At 41.1% G+C, this 18,610-nt stretch overlaps 2 protein-coding genes across 7 annotated transcripts in view; both read left to right on the plus strand.

Moving 5' to 3' along the window:
• The window catches only part of LOC115748206 (mediator of RNA polymerase II transcription subunit 15a), a 37,714-nt gene extending 25,561 nt beyond the window's left edge, over window positions 1–12,153 (plus strand). Inside the window, exons 1-11 of one of the 6 annotated variants that reach the window (XM_048284105.1) lie at window positions 224–668; window positions 2,325–2,436; window positions 2,817–2,925; window positions 4,087–5,433; window positions 5,549–5,619; window positions 7,895–7,969; window positions 8,172–9,578; window positions 9,696–10,040; window positions 11,055–11,255; window positions 11,341–11,429; window positions 11,553–12,153. In XM_048284105.1, the coding sequence (XP_048140062.1) occupies window positions 535–668; window positions 2,325–2,436; window positions 2,817–2,925; window positions 4,087–5,433; window positions 5,549–5,619; window positions 7,895–7,969; window positions 8,172–9,578; window positions 9,696–10,040; window positions 11,055–11,255; window positions 11,341–11,429; window positions 11,553–11,760 (4,098 nt within the window). In that variant the 5' untranslated portion in view covers window positions 224–534 and the 3' untranslated portion in view covers window positions 11,761–12,153. Of the gene's footprint in view, window positions 1–223; window positions 669–2,324; window positions 2,437–2,816; window positions 2,926–3,711; window positions 4,000–4,031; window positions 5,434–5,548; window positions 5,620–7,894; window positions 7,970–8,171; window positions 9,579–9,695; window positions 10,041–11,054; window positions 11,256–11,340; window positions 11,430–11,552 lie in introns of those variants that run through there. The other 5 variants (XM_030684655.2, XM_048284107.1, XM_048284103.1 and 2 more) reach the window with 5 other exon arrangements.
• Window positions 12,154–13,552: 1,399 nt separating this feature from the next.
• On the plus strand, window positions 13,553–17,356 carry LOC115748207 (pentatricopeptide repeat-containing protein At2g15630, mitochondrial). The gene is given in 3 exon segments (XM_048284108.1): window positions 13,553–15,443; window positions 15,445–15,568; window positions 16,652–17,356. Coding segments are annotated over 2 exon segments (1,896 nt in total). The 5' UTR covers window positions 13,553–13,577; the 3' UTR covers window positions 15,475–15,568; window positions 16,652–17,356.
• Window positions 17,357–18,610: the final 1,254 nt, after the last annotated feature.

Genomic DNA, 18,610 nt, shown 5'->3' on the forward strand with positions numbered 1-18,610 from the left:
TTGGCAACGGCCGGAGCTGGTGGTTTTCTGGGTCGGGCTACTCCCAACCCGTAGATGAACGTTCAAGCTCTTGTTGTGACCCGGCCCGACCCGTTTTCGGGGGAAGGTCCGAGGCAAGGCAAGTAAGACCACTGCTAACGACAAGACAAAGGCGAAGAGACAGGTGGCCACATCGATGACGGCGAATCTTCTGTTCCTTTTCTTCTTCTTTCGCTTTGCTTTATATATGAACGACCTCGTCAGCTCTCAAATATTACAACGAAAGTCCAAATCAAATCCACCCTCTTCAGGCGAAGAGAATAAGGAAAAGAACAAGGCGACCCTCTCCTCCATTTGTGTTCTCTTGTCCAATCATCTCAACTTGCGTCTCTCTCTCTCTCCATCGCATTTCGGCCTATACTGTTGGTTTTCTAGGGCTTTGTTGAGAACGCGGGAGGAGGATTTGTGGGTTTTTCCGTTCCTGAATCGGAGTTGATTGTGTTGGTCTTGCGATTCGAATCTGCGCTTGTTTGTTGAGGTTTCTGAGGAGTGATAATGATGGATAACAACAACTGGAGGCCGACGCCGCCTGGTGGGGTGGGAGGCGGGGTCACTGAAGCTGCGCTTGACGGGGGCGATTGGAGGGCCCAATTGCCGCCCGAATCGCGGGAGAGGATCGTCAACAAGATGTGAGTGCCTCCTTCCTTCGCTTGGGTTTTTCATATTTTTTATCATTTCGCAGGGACAAGTGTGGAGTCTATGAAGGATCGTTGCTTAGGAGTGATTTCCAAGAGTTTAATATGTTAGAGGAAGTAGTGGTTTTGCAAATATGGTCATGTTATTTGGTCGAGGCGCAACATGAACTCTGAGGAATCTTTCCCTGTAAAATTTTTCTCGTTGGATAGTTTTAGTTTTAGTTTTAGTTTGTCTCAGTGTCGGATTTAGCAGGTGCTTAGGTCACGTCGTAATTTGGATGTCATTCTTTCTGAAGTGTAGAGGTAAGGCCGTGTGGCTTTTTGGCAGGAAATCAGTCACAGTATGATTTCCTGTTATGCTTGTAACCTGAACCTGAGGTTTTGTAAGCATCTTATTGCTTGTGCGTGGTACTATTTTCGATTAATCTCAAACTTACTGGTCCGTATAAGCTGTTGCTGGAAGAGGTACGTGGGCAATCAGTTGCTAATTGGGGGGGTTGGGTGTAAAGTTGTTGGTTCTTGAATATAAAGCTTCGCTTGGAAAATGGTTGTGTTGATTTAATGGGGAGAAAACTAGACCTGGAGAAGGGGTACTTGGTTTCGAAGATTCAGAGTGGATGACTAAATCTAGTTGAGGAGCACATGGACTCGGGCTTTGGAAGCACATTATGCAAGGATGGAATGCTTTCGGATACAGACTTTCTGTTAAGAGTGGGGAATGGTAGGAATACTATGTTGTGGGATGACATATGCTGTGGAGACACTGCTTTCAAACACTTATTCCTGAATGTGTATGCACTAGCATGAAACAAGAGAGCTAGGGTGGCTGATTGTTGGAAGTCTAACAATGGAGAAACGATGAGGGAGATTGATATCTTACATAGTGCTCAAGATCAGGAGCACGAAGCTTTCTTGAATTTTTTTGAGTTGTCCTATCTTGTGATCATAGATGGGAGGACGATAGGCTTTGGTGTTGTAGCTCTGGAACTTTTTCTGTCTGACTTACTTTCTACTCAGATGCCATTACAACAGAGCACGCTTTTCCCATGGACATCCATTTGGAAAGTCAAGGTCCCATTGAAGGTTTCTTCATTTGCATGGGGATGTATTCTTACTTTGGATAATGTTCAGAAGAGAGGAAAACACCGGCTAATAGGTTTTTTTTGTGCAAGACTGAAGAAAAGAGCACGAATCACTCATTTTTATATCGTAAATGGACCAGAAAGATTTTGGCTGCAGCTTTTGCAATATTAGGAGTGAACAGTGCGACATGAACTTTGGGCTTGGAGAGGGAGTTTCAGTTTGTGTGTCAGAAAGAAACAGATTACTAAGATGATTTTTCTCCTTTATTTTGGCTCCTTTGGAGAGAGAGGAATCCTTGTGGGATTCTTTTAGGGATAATTAGTTGGATAATTAGTTGTACACTCTTCACTTTTGGTAGGATGAAAGTCCAATTTCATACATCTAGTTTGTTGGAAATGTTAGAAACAGTCTTTTGTCCATAATTTTTTTTATGGGTGGCTTGTACCTAAAGCTGTTTTGTTAGGGGTGGTACCCCTTTGGTATCTTCTTAATAAAACGTGTAGAGGGTAAATAAAATTATTGGCTAGAAAAATTTTGGCTCAAGTGCAAATCTCTTTTGATATGCAGAATGGAGACTTTGAAGAGACACCTTCCTGTTTCTGGTCCAGAGGGTTTGCAAGAACTCAGGAAAATTGCCGTGAGGTTCGAGGAAAAAATTTACACCGCTGCAACAAGCCAGGTATGATGTCCATGCCTTTTGTGATTATTTGGTATCGAGTTTCTATGTGGATAGAGGATGCATAAACAAACTGGATAGGCTTGTGCATAAAAATTGGAGAAGAATTCTGGATAGAGGATGCATAAACAAACTGGATAGGCTTGTGCGTAAAAATTAGAGAAGTGTTCTTTTATTCACATGATATGTTCAGAATTTTTATCATTGGCACATCTATATAGTAACTGGAACTGTTTAAATATTTACATATAGCTTTGCACCGGTGAAATCAGGTTTGCTCAGTGCTGTGATATTGCGTGAAGGTTTTATATCTGCCTCATTTTCTTTCTAATTTGAGTTAGTTATGAAGTGATTTAGTGATTTCTGCTTCGTTTCCCTTTTAGTCCGATTATTTAAGGAAGATATCTTTGAAGATGTTGACAATGGAGACAAAGAGTGCCATACCTAATGCTTTGCCATCTAACTCTGCTGGGAATAGCAGTAAGGACTCGGGTATGGCTTACGTTCCTGTTATTTGATACCGTTGATGTAGGAACGATAATTTCTGTATTGTTATCCCCTTGTATAGTGTATGTTCATTTGTGTATTTGTACTATTTTTTCTTGTACATTGCCTTTTGGGTGACATTACAACAGGAGTCTTAAAACTTGTGATGATAGAGACACTTGAGTCCTTAAACTTTTATTTTGTGCACTTAAGTCCTAAAACTTGTGACAGTCATGTACTTTAACTCTTCCGTTAGCTCTGTTGGCCTGTTATGCTTTAGTGGATATAAATTCTAGGTGGCATATTTGTTATATTAAAGGCCACTGAGGATTAAAAAACAAAAAAAAGGGCATTAGCGAAACAAATTTTAGGACTTGCCTGTAGTTGTCCTTACCTGGGCTTTACATAGTACACATTTATATACTCACTAGAGCCATGATGCTTACGGATTTTCGTTGTAGTAACCTGAAGATAATTTCTTTTTTCCAATCTAGCTCATTTTTAACCTCAAATGCACATTTATACCATGGGGCAGTGGCGCATTTGAATTTCTCTTGTACATTTTTGAACATATGGATTAAAAAACTAAAAGATCTCGGTTTTTTTCGTCAGTAGAATTAGCTCTGCATTGTGAAGAGCAAGTTTTTCAAAGAGTGGCAGCAAGACTTAAGTTTTACTAGAAAGGGCTGAATGCTTGCATCTTTTGTAACTCGCTCCCACTTTTTTTTGCCTCAAATTTTATCTTTGTTAAAGTGACACTCTCTTATGGCATCGGAAGATTCATGCTTGAAGCGGGGATTCATCTTTCTCCTTTATTTATTTATTCTTTTTATGCAGATTTCAAGATCAATTCAAGTACATGAACTTCACAAAGATTTATATTTAGTACTTTTTGAAAAGAAAATGAGTGGTCATTGTTTGTCTGTGTTTGCATGTCCATTATCCATCCAGTATCACTTGCTGAGAAAGTTTCAAGTTGGAATACATAGTGCTGTAGAGGTTGTACTTGTAGTGCATCTATCCCTCATTCCTTGTCTCTTTGTGCTATTTGCAGTTAATGCTGCTATGCATGAATTGGTCGGTTTTTTTTTTTTTTTTATTTTTTTGTTCGAAGGTCCATTTCTTGGGTGACTAACATAACTTGTATAAACTTTATGTCATCTCTAGTTATGCAGTCACAGATTCAAAGTCAAAGCCAACCAATTCCTAATTCCTTAGCTGTGAATCAGCCTCAAGCACGTCAACAGTTATTGGTTCAGAATATTCAGAATAATGTTCCATCTGGAGTTCAGGCTTCTGCCAGTCTATCATCTACATTGCAATCTGTCTCTGGCTTGAACCAATCTTCCCTCCCGAATAATATTGGGCAAAACAACAACATGCAAAATATGCCTAGTGTTTCTCAGAACTCACTTGGCAACTCAATGGGCCAAGGTCTCAATAGCAACATGTTTGTAAATTCTCAGAGGCAAATTCAAGCTAGGCAACAGATGGTTTCCCAACAGCAACAACAACAGTCTCAGAATCCTCAGCAGTATATTTACCAGCAGCAATATCATCAGCAGCAGCAGATTATGAGGCAGAAGCTTCATCAGGGAAATATCGCACACTCGCTCGTGTCATCTCAATTCCAACCGCAGCAGCAGCAGCAGCAGCAACAGCAGCAACAAAATATGCTACAACCGACTCAGCTGCAGGCTCCTCAGCAGTCTGTCCTACAAACATCTTCTGTCATGCAGCAGTCATCAATGCAACCAGCTCCTCTAACTGGTCTCCAACAAAATCAACAGTCTTCAGTTCAACAGTCAACACAGTCCATGCTTGGTCTGAGGCAACAGCAGTCTCAGCAGGCTGTTCATCAACAGCAAGCATCTTTGTCACAGAAGCCAATGTTGACTTCACAGCAGCAACAGCAGCATCACCTTTCAAGTCAACAGATGATGCCGCAGAACCAGTTGGCGGGTCAACAAAATAACATGGGAGATATGCAGCAGCAGCAGCAGCAACAGCAGCAGCAGCAGAGATTGCTTAACCAGCAGAATAATCTGCAAAACGTCCAGCAGCAGCAGTTGATGCCACAACAAAACAACCTCGCAAATATGCATCCTCAGCAAATGGCACCTCAAACTAATGTTTCTGGGTTGAATCAGCAGCAACAATTGGTTGGGTCTCAGTCTGGTAACTCTAGCATGCAGGTTGGTCAGCACCCAGTCCATGTACTTCAACAGTCCAAAGTTCCTGTACAGCAACAATTGCAAGGTGGGACATCAAATTTACTAGCCTCTCAAGGACAACAATCACAAGCGCCGCCAATGCAGCAACAGTTGATGTCACAGATTCAACAACAACCTGCACAATTGCAGCAGCAAGTGGGCCTGCAACAACAGGCTAATTTATTGCAGCGAGATATGCATCAGAGACTTCAAGGATCATTGGTTCAACAGCAGAATGTGATTGATCAGCAAAAGCAGTTGTACCCATCACAAAGAGCCGCCCTTTCGGAGACATCGGCAAGTAAGTCTGTCTGGTAACTGTCCTAGTTTTGTGTCTTTCTTGCTATGTTCTCTGCCAAACAAAAGAACATTTAAATCTTAATTATAGATGAAGAGTTATTCTTCTACTTTTGTAGTGTCTATTGATAGCTCTGCCCAGGCAGGGCATTCGGGCGGGGGGGATTGGCAAGAGGAGGCTTACCAAAAGGTTTTGTGCCACAGTTTTGTTTTGTTTTGTTCATTGAGCTTTATGCAATGCATGTATTATGCGTGAGACTTCTCATAGTTTATTACGGGTGTTAATAGTTTGTTGGTGACTGATATTTGCTATTGGACTTTAGTTATATGGCTTAGTAGGGTGCAAAAGTACAAAAGCACAGATGAGAGTATTCCTTATTATACGGTCAAGCCAGGGAAAGGAATTCATTCACATGAGATATTGGTTTGGAAACTGACTTGATAACAAATATAACTGTGAGACAGAAATGGGTAGTCAGCAACGAACTGTTTTTTTTTTTTTTTAAATCAGAGTCAGCAACAAACTTTTGATAGTGTAATCTTCTGTCCAAAATATCAGAATGTGGGGAAGTTCCATAATGAACCATATTTTGGGGATAGTAGTATAGCCTTGTGCAGTAACCATTATGACAATAACAACTGCCGAACAGGAGCCAATTCCATTTCTAGAAGTTGTAGTACATCATACATTTTGGGGGCCAAATTCCCTATAAATCCTCCAACTTTAGGTCCAGTCCCAATTCTACCCCAACTTTTTTTGTCTCGGAAAAAATCCCCAACTTTAAGTCCAGTTCCAAATCTGCCCCGAACTTTTTTTTGTCTCGGAAAAAACCCGAAACTTTAGGTCCAGTCCCAAAACTGCCCCGAATTTTGTTTTGTCTAAAAAAAATCACAAATTTTCAATCTATTCTCAAATCTATGCCGTGGTCTAGTCCCAACTTGACATGGCATTTCCACATATTGATAAAAAATCCACATCAGCAAAATAATGGGGTGATAGGTACGGACCGACATGGCATTTCCGGATGGATAACAAATACACCCCAATTAAAATTATTGAAATTCTCCAAAATGAAACCGTCTTAAGATATGAAAATTGGGGACGATCGACCGTGATTTTTGGACAAAGGGTTAACAAGGGAAGATTTGAGATTATAGTACAAATTGGTGATTTTTCTCTTAGACAAAAAAATGTTTGGGATAGATTTGGGATTGGACCGAAAGTTTGGGATTTTTTCTGACACAAAAAAAAGTTCGGGGTAGAAGTGGGACTAGACCTAAAGTTTTTTTTTTTTGTTGGAATTCGGCCTACATTTTGGTGACGGGACTTTTTCTCAGGGAAATTTGAAAGCCCTTGAGTGAAATTTGGTTAGCAAATTCCTTACATAGTGTAGTATGGACAGGTGCTTATGGTTTCTAAACCTAGGAATCCCTCTACCAAAGATGAATTTCTAATTATGTAGTGACTCCAGGCCATTCGCATTAACATGTTAAAAAACTTACATATTAATAGCATCATTATCTATATCTGATCCTCACAAAAATAAGCATGAGAAGCTTCCAAAGAGTGCTTTCTGATGAGCTTTTCTGTTTTTTGCATGATATTGTTAAGAGGGAAAAAGAGTAGTTGTGTGCAATGGAAAGAGAAGTCATTTAACTAATGAATCACTTATACTGAAGAATGTTTCTGCGTTGTGTTAAGATTGCTGTTTCTTTATCAAGGATCAGTAAAGGATGAAACCATTGATATGTTTCAATGTAGGTACCATAATTTTGTCTGTGTTAGTTAATTTCCTTTTCCAGTTTTACTTGCTATTTTTAAAGCTATCCAGCTGGCGGTGGGGTTCTGATGAAACAATAGCTTATGCAAGTTGCTATTCTTTTTAATTCTTCATGGCTTCTTGTATAAATGACACTGATGCGGTCTAGTCTTATATAAGAGTTGCTTTGTTTATCCATTGTGAGTATTAACATGTGACTATCTGTTTCCAGTAATTTGTAAATGCTTAAGTTGGCAGTGGGGTTCTGATGAAACAATAGTTTATGCAAGTTGCGAATCTTTTTTATTCTTCATGGCTTCTTGTATAAACAACACTGATGCGGTCTAGTCTTATATAAGAGTTGCTTTATTTATCCATTGTGAGTATTAACATGTGACTATCTGTTTCCAGTAATTTGTAAATGCTTAAGTCATTTTGTCGTCTCCTTCATTCTTCTTCCTGTTCCTTATTTCATGTTTCTTTGATCTTGGAAGACGGTTATAGTTGAATATTTGTAGACCATATGATAATGAGCCATGGGGAGTACTATAAGTGGAACTTCCTTTCTGTTGTCTGCTGGTGATGTGAGTGTCGGTAGCTATTTTTTTCAAATAAGTATTGAAAGGTATATGTAATTTGATTTGTAGAACAAAACGACCCAGGAGGAGTTCAGATTGATCAATACGCTACTTATTTTTGTTGCAGATGAAATCCATGAGGGAAGCATATTTACCTGAATTGAATGAGATGTACCAGAAAATCTCTATGAAGTTACAGCAGGTATGGAAAGAAAGTCTGTTATTGAGAACATTTTGATTAAGCGTCGTTGAGGAAGTTATTGCTTAATTTTGATTCTTTCCTAATGATGTTACATGGAGTAAACATTTCCTGAGAAAGGCAGTCTATATAATTGTTTTTTTAGTCTTTAAATGATGTATCGTCCTGTTCTATCTCTTTCTTATCGCCTGTTATTCTTATACATTGCCAGCACGAATCTCTTCCACAACAGCCAAAGTCAGAGCAGCTTGAAAAATTGAAAGCTTTTAAAGTGATGCTGGAACGTGTAATTGCTGTTTTGCAAGTTAACAAAGCTGACATAATGCCTAGTTTCAAAGAGAAGCTGGTTCATTATGAGAAACAGATAATAAACTTCATAAACACAAGTAGGCCCAGGAAAGTAGCTATGCAGCAAGGGCAACCTCCCCCCTCTCATATGCACTCATTGCAGCCACCGCAGCAGCAGCAATCGCAACCTCAAATTACTCAAGTGCAGTCACATGAAAATCAAATGAACCCTCAGTTACAATCAATGAATCTGCAAGGTTCTGTAGCATCAATGCACCAGAATAATATGGGAAATTTGCATCATAATTCCGTGTCTTCTTTGTCTGGGGTTTCAAATGCACAGCAAACCATGATTAATTCACTACCGCAGAATTCCAGTATGGACTCTGTACAAGGTAATACCTTGAGTACAATGCAGCAGGTTGGCATGGGATCTATGCAGCAGAATCCTGTTAGTGCACCACAACAGGTGAACATGAGCACCATGCCACAACAGGGTGGGTTAAGCATGTTACAACCAAATGTTAGCACCCATCAGTCTAATTCCAGTATGCTTCAACATCAGCATCTCAAACAGCAACAGGAACAACAGATACTACAGACACAGCAGATTAAGCAACAGTTGCAGCAACGTCAAATACAGCAGCAACTCCTGCAGCAGCAGCACCAACAACAGCAACAGCAGCAGCAGCAACATCAGCAGCAGCTACAGCAGGCTAAACAGCAGCTTCCTTCGCAACTGCAGACTCATCAAATAACACAACTTCATCAGATGAATGATGGAAGTGATGTAAAAATAAGATCAGGCATGGGGGTGAAGCAAGGAGTCTTTCAGCAACATCACTCAGCGACACAGCGCTCCTCTTTTCCGCATCAACAACTGAAACCAGGAGCTTCGTTTCCTACCTCTTCCCCTCAGCTTCTCCAGGCTGCATCCCCTCAAATTCCACAGAACTCATCTCCACAGATTGATCAGCAGAATCTGCTTTCTTCTCTAACTAAAGCTGGAACTCCTTTGCAATCTGCAAATTCACCTTTTGTTGTTCCATCTCCAGCTACTCCCTTGGCTCCATCACCCCTGGCAGGGGAGTCTGAGAAACCTATATCTGGCGTCTCCTCCCTTTCTAATTCTGGAAACGTTGGAAATCAGCAACCGAGTTCTGCCCCGGCACCAGCCCCTTCCCTTGCCATTGGCACTCCTGGTATATCAGCTTCACCCCTGCTTGCTGAGTTTGGTCCAGATGGTGCTCATGGCAATGCATCTGCTGTTGTCTCTAGCAGGTCAACCGTGACTGAGCAGCCTATTGAACGATTAACCAAAGCGGTTAGTCAAGCAAGATCATCACCCCTGCCCTCACTATCAATTCACGTTGCTTATTGCCTCCGTTTGCATAAGCTTTAAAACATTTGGGTGTGGTAACACTGTTTTTATTCATTTCAGGTTAAATCAATGTCACCCCAAGCATTGAATGCTGCAGTCAATGACATTGGTTCAGTCGTTAGCATGGTTGATAGGATAGCTGGATCAGCTCCTGGAAATGGATCTAGGGCTGCTGTTGGTGAGGATCTAGTTGCTATGACTAAATGTCGCTTGCAAGCCAGAAATTACATGACACAAGATGGGACAACTGGAAATAGGAAAATGAGGCGTTACACAAGTGCAATGCCTTTGAATGTTGTATCATCAGCTGGTAGTGTAAACGACAGTTTTAAGCAGTTCACAGGTGCAGAGTCTTCTGATTTGGAGTCAACTGCAACATCCAGTATCAAGAGGCCAAGGATTGAGGTATCCATCTCTCTCTCTCCTCTCTCTCTATTGGGCCTTTTATCTGCAGTTTTGTACTTGAGCGCTGAAAGTTCCTGTGAGAATGAAATACCCATCCTGCTTCCATGCTTGACTTGGTTACTTGAATGCTTAATCTTTCTGCGGGTTGAGTTGGTTACTTGAATGCTTAATCTTTCTGCGGGTCTGTAGATGCCTTTAACTCAGCAGTATGCACAGTATTTGTTTGGTGCGTAAGACAAGACAATTTCACAAGAACTAGATCTGGACAGCAATACAAGGGTATGAGTAAGATTCCTTGATGGCCAAGGTGTCCAATTATGTTAGAGCATAGATTGGACTGAAGAGTAACTGCAGAACAGTTGTTGCCTAGGGCATTCGAAGTGCAAGTGAATGGTCACGGTGGAGTCTTAAGCAAAGAAAAATATATCTGGCAGTATGCTAAATGTCTTTTGTTTCAGAGTAGTTGCTTTTAATTGTTGACATTCAAAATTTAGAATTGCATCATGCTTTTCAACAGAAATGTGGTAGTTAAATTCACACAACTTCATTTAGAAAGAGAACATGATGGATCAAAAATGTCTTTTCAAGCGAAAGAAATTATCTCTAGGTACATATGAGCATATAGTTAGATACAATATGTCCTATGATCGTGCTTCCTGTTGGGGGTTCTCTACACTAGAGGCTGCATTAGCATTTTACTGAAGAAACCCAAAGGCCTCGTGTTTGTGCAATTGGATCACGAATAAAATAAGCAAAGGGACACGAGATATACTAATCTATATTGTTTTGACTTCAGAGTAAAGCACAAACACTAGAGTTGTCTTGGGTAAAATTGCAAGAATGATCTAACATTTAGAGTGATATCTTGTGCCTTCTTGACATTGCACGATGACCAATGATATTCTTTCACCCTTCTCCTTGTCCATTGAGTTGCGTTTTGGTTTTCCTTCTCAAATTCAGTTATCAAAATTGATTGGACATGGAATATTTATTTATTTTTTTTACGTTTTTCAGGCAAATCACGTCCTGCTGGAAGAAATAAGAGAAATAAATCAGCGTCTTATAGATACTGTGGTAGATATTAGTGATGAAGATGTTAATCCAAGTGCAATAGTTTCTGTCGCGGAGGGAGGGGAGGGAGTCATTGTTAAGTGCTCTTTCAATGCTGTTGCTCTGAGCCCAAATTTAAAGTCACAGTATGCTTCAGCGCAAATGGTAGGTTTTGTACCCTGTACAGTTTGATTTCATTGTGAATGAGATGCTCATGGTGCTGACCAATTCTGTTCTATTTTTGTAACAGTCACCGATTCAACCTTTACGGTTGCTTGTACCCACAAATTACCCCAGTTGCTCCCCTGTGCTATTGGACAAATTTCCCGTTGAAGTGAGGTAAGGCAAGGGGCATTGTCCTTTTCCTTTTGCACCCCAGTTAAAATCATTATCAAGTATGGGAGGTATGTGAACATCAAATACTCTCTCTTAGAGAGACTTACATCTGCTATGACTTCTCAGTAAAGAATTTGAAGATCTTTCGGTGAAGGCGAAGTCAAGGTTCAGCATATCCCTCCGAAGCCTTTCACAACCGATGTCGCTTAGGGAGATAGCAAGAACTTGGGATGATTGTGCCCGTGCAGTTATCTTGGAATATGCTCAGCAGAGAGGGGGAGGCAGCTTCAGCTCGAAGTATGGGACTTGGGAGAACTGTTTGAGCGCTGCGTGATTCTTTTTGCCACCTGTGGAAATATTGAGGGATAGCTGCTTTGGGAGTTCTTAGCAGAAAAAAATATCTTGCTGGTGGAGGGTGTCGTCAACATGAAGCTGTTTTAAGACGGATTATATAGCTTGGAAGGTACGGAAACAGAGCCTGCATTTTCAAAATTTCTTCAGGGGCCATCGGGATGTGTGCTAGATTGTAACATTTGGCAGCCGGGATTATGTATATTATGCATGTTGTTTAAGCGAAAGTATGAATTTGTTGCTGCATGTATGTCGTATTTGAACACTCGCTGCTGTGGTTTTATGTCTATTGTATGCTGTTCTTCCTCTCACACATATTTGTGATGTTAGTTTTAGATCCTTCCTTCTTAATCTGTAAATTCTCCTTTTGCCTTTGGGGCTAGAAATTGGTTCCGTCTGATCCTCCCACGCTCGTTTCTTTCCATGGTGTAAGAAAAGGTATTAGAGTTCAAATAGTGCTTGGAACATCTCAACAGTACTTATAAAAGAACATGTAGGTACGAACCCGTGCATTCACATTACCAGGAATGGGGTTGCACGAGAAAACGTAAATTCAAGTTCAAACCTTTTTAGGTCTCGACCCTTAAAATTGAAGTTGCCAACTTTTGAATGAAGTGCTCAGAAGAAGTTTTGGTGATTGTGGAGGGAAAATTGGTTAATCGGCTTGCAGGAGCAAACTGCCATCTCAGAGAGCTACGGAAAAAAATTTCAAAATACAAGCATGAAGTGTATTTTATTTTAAATAAAGGATTGAAGTGTTCTTATTTTTTCGAATAAGGATTTGAAGTAGCCATGTCAATTTCAAAGAAAGACGTGACTTTACCGATTTGTCAAGGGCATTTTCGTCTTTTTATTTTTTTGGCTTTTTTCTTTTCCTTTTCTGGTTACCGACGATGCCCAGAGAGGGCCGGCCGTGCTTAGACGTGGTTTCGATCCCAAATCCTAATTTTTACACAAAATCTAAATTAAATTAGGTTAAAGAAAGCAAAAAAAAAAATAATTCCATATTAACTGAACTCAAAAGAGAGAATAAAAGGCCTAAAGAAAACACAAAAACAGAAAAAAATTCAGGCCCTCCACCCCATTGCTAGTGGGGTGTCGACAATAGCCACTAGGGTCGTCGGCACTTCTGCGAGGGCCATTAGCCCCTGCCAAAAGTGGGGGAGAGCTCGCCCCAACACTTGCCCCGGTCGGGGAGAGGGTTGCCGCCCTCTCCCGGTTCTTGTGAGGGTCTATTGGCCCTCACCTCTGGTTGACAAGGGCCGGCATCGGCCATGGCCGACACTCCACCAACGATGGGCGGTTGGCCATACGTAGGACCGATCTTCTCGCATGTGCTTTTTTCTTGTAATTTTCTTAATTTTTAATTTAATTTAACTAAAATTTAAGTTAATTTTTTTGGACGAAAATATTCTTAATTGGATGAAATATTTAGCAGATCGGCAAGGTTAGGCCTTTATTTGAAATTATCATGGCTATTGCAGATCCTTATTTGAAATAAAATTTATTTATTTTTATTTGCGAAAATGAATGCATTTAAGGCTCGTGCTTGAAATCTTCCATTTGAAAATGCCATTCTAGAGCCATTTACATTTGCGATTCAGAAAAGATCGGACACTTCGTAGAAGTTTGGTCGGAACGGAGCGCACCCGAGCGGGCTCGAGAAACGCCGTGTTGTAATGCTTGCCTAAGCCCACTCAATTTACAAATTCTTCCAGCCCCATCCGAGGCGACGAGTTCGTAGTATTCACTCTCCGGTGCTTGATTGACCGACCGACCCAGAGAAGATCTTTGGCAAAAATGAAATCCCGCAACCTCAAACACCAATGCCTCGACGCTCTTCCTTCTACCGTCAACGCTCTCTTCTCCCTTCGCTTCTCTTCATCTGCTCTGCAAAGCGCCTGCGACCAATCCCAACTTGCAATCACCCCGCAGATGCTGCTGAGTTCGGTCCAGTCTTCGCAGTGGCATTTCGTCAAACAGGTCTCCGACCGCCTCACTCCCTCCCTAATCTCGACCACTCTCTCAGCTCTCGAGAAAAGGCCCGAACTTGCTCTTGAGTTCGTGACCCGCATCGACACTAGGTGCTTAGATACGAGAACCTCCTGTCTCGCGCTTGCCATCGTTTCGCGTCTCCCGGATCCGAAGCCCGCGTTGCAACTCGTGAAGAAGATCATTGGCAGCGTTGATGCCACTGTAAAAGAGGCCTTTGATGAACTGGTCAGCTTACGCCGCCAATTGGGCACGAAAAGTAGCATTGCATTTGATTTCTTGATAAGGGCTTGTTGTGAAATGAAGATGTGTCATGAGGCATTGGAGTGCTTTGACATGATGAAAGAGAAGGGCATCTTGCCAAAGACCGAGACTTGTAATAGCATGTTGAGTTTGTTACTGAAGTTGGACAGGAGGGAGACTGCTTGGGTTTTGTATGCTGAGATGTTCAAGTTGAGGATAAAATCGAGCGTCCACACTTACAACATAATGATTAATTTGTTGTGCAAGGAGGGAAAGTTGAAGAAGGCAAAGGAGTTTGTTGGTTGGATGGAGGGTTTGGGTATAAAGCCTAATGTGGTCACATACAACACATTAGTGCATGGGTATTGCTCGAAAGGGAGGGTTCAAGGTGCTCTAATGATTTGTAATGAAATGAAAGCTAAAGGCATCGAACCGGATTCCTATTCCTATGGACCAATCATTAATGGGATGTGTAAGGAGGGGAGACTTGATGAGGCATCCAAATTTCTGGGTAAAATGTTGGAAATTGGGTTAGTCCCCAGTGCTGTGGTGTATAATGCTTTGATTGATGGGTACTGCAGCAAAGGGGATTTACAGACAGCTCTTAGTTATAGAGATGAGATGGTTAGGAGGGGTGTGCAGCCCACTATTTCGACATTTAATTTGCTTATTCATGTTATGTTAATGGAAGGAAACACTCTTGAAGTTGATAACATGATGAGAGAAATGGGTGAAAAAGGGATGGCTCCCGATGCCTTCACTTACAATATACTCATTAATGGGTATTGCCAGTGTGGCGATGCTAAAAAGGCCTTTTCTCTTCGTGACGAGATGTTGGTTAAAGGGATCCAGCCCACCCAAGTAACTTATACCTCACTTATTTATGTTCTGGGTAGACGGAACAGAATGAAAGAAGCAGATGATTTATTTGAGAAAATAATAGGTGAGCGTATTAGTCCAGATGTTGTGATGTTTAATGCAATGATCGATGGACACTGTACTAATGGGAGCATGGAGCTTGCGTTTTCACTTTTGGAGAAAATGGATCGATTCAAGATTAGTCCTGATGAAGTCACCTACAATACGCTAATGCAAGGACTTTGCAAGGAGGGTAAAGTTGAACAAGCACGTGAGCTTCTAGGCGTGATGAAAAGAAGAGGGATAAAGCCTGATCACATCAGTTACAATACTCTGATCAGTGGTTATAGTAGACGTGGCGACATGAATGATGCTTTTAGGACACGGGATGAGATGTTGAGTGTTGGATTCAATCCCACACGTCTCACTTACAATGCCCTTATTCAAGGTTTATGCAAGAATAAGGAAGGAGATTATGCAGAAGAACTCCTCAAGGAAATGGTTAATAAAGGCATCACTCCAGATGATGGCACTTATATTTCCCTGATTGAGGGAATGGGGGAAGTTCATAGATCTGAAGGAAATGGTGACTCTTGAGTACTGAGCACAAGAAATTATCCTATCTGGTGATAGCAGAGAGGTGTTTGGGAAGAAGTCTGGTTGAGAGTGCTCTTTTTGCCACCAGGTGTCGGGGAAAGGTTATTCATCAATCCACTTCTGTAAGTGTAAATGACAGATCATATAAATATCTGTCGAAAAATTATGCACATGGAAGATGGTTTTCCAGAAAATAATACTTGTCACTCAGTTAATTCATGTTTATACCATAGTGATTCTCCAAAATTGTATGAATTGTTCGAATAGTTCATGCCGAATCATGTGGCTGATCTGATATGTATAAACTGTAATTAGGTGCTTCTGTTTTTCCTCTGAAATTTTAACTAGGTCCATGGCGCAGAACAAACTGCTTCCAGGCGCACAAGTACAGAACGAATGCTTCATCCACTGGCAGAGTAGTGTGGACCATTTTGCAATTTCTGTTTTGCTCTCCGAAATTGTCTATAGTGCAAAGGGTTATAAAATTGTCATCTCAAGAGTGGAGTGCACCACTTTGCTGCAATTGGTTTACCATGCAACTAATTACTTCATCCAGCAATCTGTGCATGCCATTCACTTTGGTAAGGATATATGCCTGTGGTGAACTGTGTACAAAAAGATGGTATTTTCGTGTACCTCCATCGTCTGATCTTATTTGTCATTGTTCTGTTTAGGGGACAAGGCTCTTGGCACTAATGCACCTAAATGGATCCTTGTTGCTTTAGCATCCGTTTATTTGTTATTGCGTTTAATACATTTCTTGCTTGCTGCTTCCCTTTACATACATTCACTACAAATATATTGATTTTCAGAAACATCATTCCTTCTTTGTGAGTAAGATCCGGATCATCATGACCCCTACGTTCCGGCTTCCAGAGGCGATCCTAAGGGAAGAATAATTTTGAATAAAAGGGAGTTGGCTGCAGGAAGAACAACGAGAGGAAGCTCCACCGAAAGAAGAAGAGAAAATAAGACTTGAGTTTCTGGAAATGTTTCAACAAGGATTTCCATGGGAAGAGGAAAATTCAAAAAAAGAGAGAAAAGAGAAAGAAAAAAAGAAGATTGAATGGATTATCCCGAACCTGCCTCCGCCGCTGTCGCACGAATCATTTGTGATGGCCTCGTTGGGTGGATTGTGGTGCTAATTAGGTTAACTGATTGGAGGTTGAATTTCTTTGCTACTGGAAATTCCTCAACCAGTGAGGGATAGTCATGATGGGGTTTACAAGTTATTTCCGGATGTAATTAAGGCAAAGAGGGTGAGACTTTGCTTGACAAATGGGTCAACAATTCGAGTCATTCTGCCATTTCGTAGGACACTCCCTTCCATTACATGATCTGGATCACCAGGGGAAATAGCAATATAGCTTTTTCAGACTTTCATAACTCATGGACTGGTTATACATCTTACTTCCAACATGGGAGTGCTAAGAGTAGCATTTGGGAACACGGACCCAGCGTATGGGAAATACTGCAACAAGTTGTGCTATGGCATCTTGTATAGCCGAACAGAGAACATACTCTGCATAGATTAGGTAATGGGTTGTTGAACTTAAGGAATGTTGCTTGTTGATTTCGTGGTTATTCTCCTTGCTACCCATGGGGTATTTCTCTTTTAAAATGTGTGACGGATCCCATTCAGGAGAGATTATCAATGGGCAGCACTTCTTCCTTTATATACGACCGCAACCACAAGTTTCTGCTGCCCTTCTTCTTGCTATAAGAGCAGCTGCAAAACAGGCACAGACGGTGATATGGAGACCACATAAGTCCAAAGAAGAATCATTCGAGCATTTGTCATGTTAAAGAGAGAAATGTATGCCTAAATAGATGAGTTTGATGATGAACAAGTTATATCCCCAAACAAGGCTCCTTCTTCAAAAGATGTTTTGATCCACTAGTGATGAGAATTCTCCAAATGAGGAACTGAACGTTTTTATACTTCTTTGCTACAGTTCGAGAAGGCGGTGAGAACTCCAGCTGCAGAAGGGCATAATTTTCTAAGCAAGCTGTATCTCGTGACCATACGCCGACCATGTGGACAAACCTAGGAAGAAGAGAACGATTGGGCACGTCATCTTCTTGCCTTGGCACTAGTCTAGAAGATATCTATAGAATACTGAGGAGAACGGAAGAGAAGAAAGCATTCATAAGAAGAAGACGGGCCATGTTCTTGACGAAGGAACTGTTGAAAGTTTGATGGTCATTGCTGACTACTAAAGCTTTTTATGTCCTGCAAGATATGCTGCTTGTCAAGAAACAAGTCAATTTTCCAGGCTTTTGGAGGGTCAAATCTACATTGTTAGGAGCAGCAATGATACAGCTCACCTCTGCCCAACAAATGATTTACTGATTTTGTCTTCGAAACACGAACGAAAGGACATAATCTGACATGCAGAAACATCCACCCGAGGCCCTCTTACATAGTCATTGTATACGTCACGTGTGATCTTCCTGGACATATAGCGAAACTGAAGGGAAAATTACAAATAAAAATAAAAATAAAAATCATAAGTCTGTTGCGTTGGTACCAATTCACTAATTTAGTTACAAGCTTTTTAATTGGATCAATTTAGTCATAAACCTTTTTATATTGATAATAATTGAGTCCATCTAATCAATTTTGATTGGAAATTGCTAACATAAACACCGATAGACACGGCCACGGGCCGTGAACCGCCGATTCCGGTTCGTGGCCATGCTTGAATCAGAACCAGCCCTTGAAGGGGCAGTCTCGATTTCGGGCCGGTTCGAGTTAGGCCCAACGGCTCTTTTCCCCTTTTGTTTGTTTTTTTTTTTTTTTGGCTGTTTGGAATCAGTTTAGAACAGCCGGTTCTAGGCAAGTTTCGAACTTTTTAAAACTATAACTGGCCCCTTAGGGGCCGGGCCGATTCCGGTTCGAAACTGGCGGTTCCGGTCAATAGGCCGGTTTCGGTTATTCTACGGGCTAGTTCCGAGCCCAAACCGGCCCATGGCCATGTTCGGACATCGGCGTTCGACGTGGCATGGCCGACGCCGATATGGACAAATTTTAATAGCATTTTAATAATATTTTGAAATCTTTCATATTTGTTTGGTTTTTTTTACCCCCCTTTTCTGGGCTTCACTTCTTCTTTTTATAATTGGCTGGTGAGGGTTTTGTT

This window comes from Rhodamnia argentea, chromosome 8, assembly GCF_020921035.1.
Source record: "Rhodamnia argentea isolate NSW1041297 chromosome 8, ASM2092103v1, whole genome shotgun sequence".
NCBI lineage: Eukaryota > Viridiplantae > Streptophyta > Magnoliopsida > Myrtales > Myrtaceae > Rhodamnia > Rhodamnia argentea.